The following is a 5,170-nucleotide window of genomic DNA, read 5'->3' as shown; positions in this document are numbered from 1 at the left end:
GTTTTTATCCTAAAGGATACAGTCAAAATAAGTAGAGAAGAATATTCTAAACAGAAAAACTACATTTATTATTTTTGAATATAGTTTATTGTCAAGTTGATTTCCATATAACACCCAGTGCTCATCCCAACGAGTGCCCTCCTCCATTCCCATTTAATTTTTACTGCGGAGTAAAAATTAAAGAATAGAGATGTATTGCCCTGCCTGGCGGCGTGGCCCACTTCTACCTTGGACTGCAGCCGGCTGACCACATCTCAGGGTCACCTGTGCCCCCCTCCCCGGCCCCCCAGGGCTTTGCTGGCTGCAGCCATCTTCAGATTTCCCCGGCTGCCTATAGAGAAGAGCGATCATAGGTGTTCTCGCTAATCAGGGACTCAGGTGACCCGGATTCTGGTCAGGATCCGAACTGAACAGGACAGAGAGGGGAGGGGCTGCCCGGGGACCCCAGATCCTGCCGTCTGCAGACTCCTGCTGTTAGGACAGACCTAACACGCATGCTTTTTCATGATGTGGCGCACATAACGAGGAAAAGAGCTCTTAGGAATGGAGCACTTTAAGGAACGGAATGGGGTCCAATGCCTACTCCTTCGGAAGCCTTGCAGGAAGGGGGGGGGAGGTGCCTACCCCGCACGACAAACCCTTCCGTGGGTGCCCGGTGGCTCCAGCGTGGTACCAGGGGTGTGTGCGGGCTGTCTCCGTGCCCTCCCCCTCTGCTTGCTAGGTTCCAGGAGCTGTATTCTTTTTGCTAAGTATCCACTTCTTGGCACTGGTGAGATTTTCAGGGTAAGTAGGACATGCTTTTTTGGGGGGTAGTAAGAGTTTAACTGATACTTTAATCGTAATAGTGAATGCATTTCTAGTAATGAATGTACAGCGGCTGAGCCTCCTCAACTTCTAAGTGAAATAAAAAGTAGGAACAGGTGCCGAAAACGCCGCGTACTTTGCCCGCCTCCCCTTTGCTCCTTCCTGGTTTCCTCTGGCGCAGGTATAGCTTGGGGCGGTGGTTTGGAGGTCGTCGGTTTTCCGTTGGAGATTCTGAGTTAATGAGGCGATGAAGAAGCCGATGCTCGACACACCTTTCCTCTGCTTTTCGGCAGTTGTGTGCTGTGAATGGGAAGGCCCGCGGCGCAGGGCCGAGCTCTGGGAGTGCGTTCCGTGGAGACGGTGTGGAAGGTCTGGAGCCCCGAGGCCGGGTCTGGGCCCTCTCCCCTCCCCCCTTCCCCGGGGCTCTTCCTCCACCACCCCTCTCCACTTTCTCTGTGACCGGCAGTTCCCTCCACTCTTTCTTCTCCAGCTCGGAGAGATCTTTGAGAGCCGGCTGCCTGTCCGTCGGAAGTCCTACAAGGTAAACAGGTGCTACATAGGACCCCTGTTTTCTCGGGTTCCGCGTGAACACCCGGCACCTGAGCTGGTGCGCACGCCGCGTGGGGGACCGAGCAAGCATTGATAACCCGGGCTGCTCCCCGACCCTGGAGGAGTGAAGTTCTGTCCTTTATAGTCCTCCTTTGAGCGACTTTTTTTTCTGTATAGAGACATTGATTATCAGAGATTGGTGATAATGAAATACAGCTGGGAAAGTGGACTGTTACCTTAAAAACGGACTACAAACATACGTGGGTAACTAAATAATTTTATTTGACATCGATTGCAATCATATATTTGCATAATAACTAAAACTGACCTCTCAGGTAAGCTGCCCGCAAAGGCACGCGGGTTCACGCGGGTTCAGCTGGTTCCCCTTTGTGCTTCACTTCAAATCTGACTCTTACTCTGTCTTCCACCGGGGAGGAAAGAGCTGCTGGCCCCTCGCAGCAGACTGGGCACGCGTGTACATAAAACATGGCGGGGGGGGGGGGAAACCTATGTCAAGGTTTGTATGGCGCCGTTCGGTTTGGTAATCGTTTAGCAAAGGGTGAGACGAGGGGAGCGGTCTGGGCAGAAGCACAGACGAAGCCGCAAAGCCGCGGAGCCGGCAGTCCAGCGCCCGTCGCCTGGCGGAGGGCGGGCGTCAGGCTCCGCCCAGGCCATGGGAGGGACGCTCAGGCCCCGCCCCCTCCGCGGTCGGGCGGAGCAGCCGGCTCCAGGGACAGCGGCCCAGGCCTCCAGACCCAGGTGCTTAGGACGCGGTGTTCGCGTCTCCCAGTAGGTTGTCAGGCCCCTTTCCTGGTCCTCTGCATAAACCTGGGGTCTGCGAACCACTGCCTTTTCGTGGGAAACAACAGAGTTGTCGTGCGTCAGCGTCCTCCGCACAGCATTTTCAGGCTCGGTGGTAGTTAGCACAGGGCAGGTTTCAGCGTCACTCCGACGACGGGCAGCACGCCGGCTGCGGAGCCGCGCGTGGGGTGACTGCCTCCGTGAGGCTTTCTGAGCTCTCATTTACCATTCACGTGTTTCTGTCTTCACCTGGGGCTTACGTAACACCTGTTTTCAAATTTAATGATTAGGTCGATGCTGCTTGATTTATTTTTAAAAGGCAATACCAAGGCAGTAATGAGGCCAGGGGAAATGGTGCGGTTCTAACATCGCGGTCTGAAAGGAATTCTTTCCTACGTTGTGCCAAGGAATCTAGCATTCAGACACTCAGAAGTAGCCTGTGGTGTGCGGACCTAAGGATGGGCAGAGGAAGGCTGTGTTGGACACCAAGAACATTCAGCAGAGAACTCTGTCAGCTTCAAAATTCAAAACAATTTTCTAGGATAAATGGAATGATTAATAACATAACAATAGTACTGAACATTATAGTGGAATGATCCACGTTTTCCAACTGAATGTCATGGAGCTTATTTACTTTGTTCACAATAGTGATTTTTTTCTCCCTCACTGTAAAACTGAGATCTGTCATTTATGTTACCTGGATTATCTAAACCTCAGTATCTTTAAAACTAGTGGGCTTCCCATGGAGAGGTTTCAATTTCTGTAAACCCAGGCGAGCTGTTCTTGTTGAGCAAGAAGTCAGTGGCAAATGAGGTAAGTCAGAGGCACGGCTCTGGACGGCAGGTGCCGGGTCAGTTTTTGATGGCCATGGTCCAGAGGAGCGGATGGTCCGTTTCCACGGTCACGACACCAGATCCGTCGTAGGTATTGGAAGTACTGACCAGTGTTCCAAAACCAAGCACATTATCTGCTGTAAGAAAACGATAAAAAATGGTTTAGTGACAGCCAACCTTTCTCAAGTGTGGAACAACTCTGTCAGCAGTTACCAGAAAAGCAGTTAAGTGTGTGCTTAAGCTAGATGTGTGAGAGAAGAGATACAAAATGTGGGACAGGCGAAATGCAGGATGTGGGATTCTAAAACGGACAATGTCCGCAGCTGGTCCCTGGTGGTGAGCCACTCTGGGATGTATGCCATTCTCGTACAAATTTCATTAAATATTCTGATTTTTTTTTTTTTTTATCACCGATTGTAAAACCAAAACCCATTTTGTAATGTGCTACTTGCTTCCCTGCCTGGGTGCAACTAGAATTTTTCTTGATGATTCAGATTTAACATTTTACATAAGTTATTAAACTCTATAAAGATGCAGTTTTAGCTTCAAGTGCGAATGATATGGGGCGGAAAGCTAATTACTCCAAAAAGGCATGGGGTTTTGGTTATATTTTTCTCATAAATTAAGAAAAGCCAAAATGAGCCAGCCTTGCTTTGTAAAATTAATAGGAACTCAAAGGTCAAAGCAGACTTCCAACAGGGCAATCCTGAGGAGGCCATAAACCCAGCTGTAAACTGAGGCCAGGAGAGGAGATAATCTATTTAATTATCAAAGTAAAGGTTTAGGAGGTGAGTGATAGAATTAGCTTATCAATCCCACATACGTATTTATGTGTATCTCTGTATATATTCGGACAGGTTAGCTGCAGTGAATGCCTGGTAAATCTCACTTCCCTTTGCTTATGGAAGCGGCTCACATCATCATGACTCGTCCTATAAACATCCCATGATAATCAATATTACTTTCTTTGCTAAAGTTCAACGAAAAAAATAGAGCCCACACTGTCAAAGACAGAAGAGGCACCTTTTCCTTTAAACAAAACCTAACTATGAAGTTACCTGCTCTGGGGAAACAATTCTAACGCTCACTGCCCACTAGAGGGCGCTTGTTATCTTTCTGAGGAAATTTTGAAAAGGTAATTTAAAAATTCAGAAATAGCATTATAGGATAATGTATAATTAGTATTACCAGTTAACACAGTTTATTTAAAACTCAAATTGTTTGCTCTTCGGAGTTGTCAGCGCCGTTGCTGATGTGAACACCAAGTTGTAAGGTACAACCGTCTGGGGGCACAGAGTGAAGCTGTGGGGGCTGGGACTCTCGCATACAATTCCGCCGAAGCTCTGGCCTCTTCAGTAACTGGGAATTTTGAGATGACGTTTCTAAAGGACATTAATATGCGCAGGACGTTACTAATCTAGACATGGTTGTGCGGACAGGGGGTGAGGGGAGGTGGTTGTGGATCCCACTTGGGACGTGTTGGAAAAAGAGGCCTTGGCTCTCCTGCAGGGCCAGCTGCGCACAGGTACCTCGGGGCTTCTGGCCCAGGCCGAGGGCTTCACGGTCTCCTGAGGTCCCATGGCCGAGCAGGCTCTGAGCATTTCCACCCTTTTATTGATGAAGACAGTCTGGGACGCCTTCCTGGGCCTCCAGCTTTTAGTGCCAGCAAGGTGTGCACGAGCACGTGAATTTGACACAGCGCACTGTAACACTCTGGGAACGGATTAGATTAAAACCCTGCTTTTCACACGGGTTCAAGGACCAGAGCACAAGATGATTGCTCTAGCTTGCCTTGCATATAAATTCCTTTCTGATCTTCTGAAGGCAGACTATCAACTTCAATGATCACTTAGGTTATATACATTGGTTTCCCTAAGACATTAATTCTTGGGGGGGGTAAATTATTTTAATCCCATCACAAGGACCCCCACCTCCTGACTTGATTCAACTCTATCCCACCGGCAAATACCATCACTTTGGGGGTTTATGGCTTCCACCTATGACTTTTAGGGGAACACATTCAGTCTAAAACAGTACAGTCCAGTGGCTAAAATGAACAAAGCAAGAGACTATAGATGCTGGCGAGGGTGTGGAGAAACGGGCACCCTCCTACACTGTTGGTGGGAATGTAAACTGGTGCAGCCGCTCTGGAAAACAGTGTGGAGGTTCCTCAAAAAACTATC

The 5,170-nt window shown here is 48.9% G+C and overlaps 1 protein-coding gene across 3 annotated transcripts in view; it reads right to left on the bottom strand.

The window, feature by feature from the left end:
* Positions 1–1,614: 1,614 nt before the first annotated feature.
* TPK1 (thiamin pyrophosphokinase 1) overlaps positions 1,615–5,170 on the bottom strand; it is a 327,322-nt gene continuing 323,766 nt past the window's right edge. For 2 of the 3 annotated variants that reach the window (XM_029922040.1, XM_029922072.1), the window contains one exon: positions 1,615–3,124. In XM_029922040.1, coding sequence (XP_029777900.1) covers positions 3,006–3,124 — 119 coding nt within the window. In that variant the 3' untranslated portion in view covers positions 1,615–3,005. Of the gene's footprint in view, positions 3,125–4,175; positions 4,370–5,170 lie in introns of all 3 variants that reach the window. The other variant, XM_029922057.1, reaches the window with a different exon arrangement.

This window comes from Suricata suricatta, chromosome 2, assembly GCF_006229205.1.
Source record: "Suricata suricatta isolate VVHF042 chromosome 2, meerkat_22Aug2017_6uvM2_HiC, whole genome shotgun sequence".
Taxonomy (NCBI): domain Eukaryota; kingdom Metazoa; phylum Chordata; class Mammalia; order Carnivora; family Herpestidae; genus Suricata; species Suricata suricatta.
This window is presented reverse-complemented; position numbering and strand designations above follow the sequence as displayed.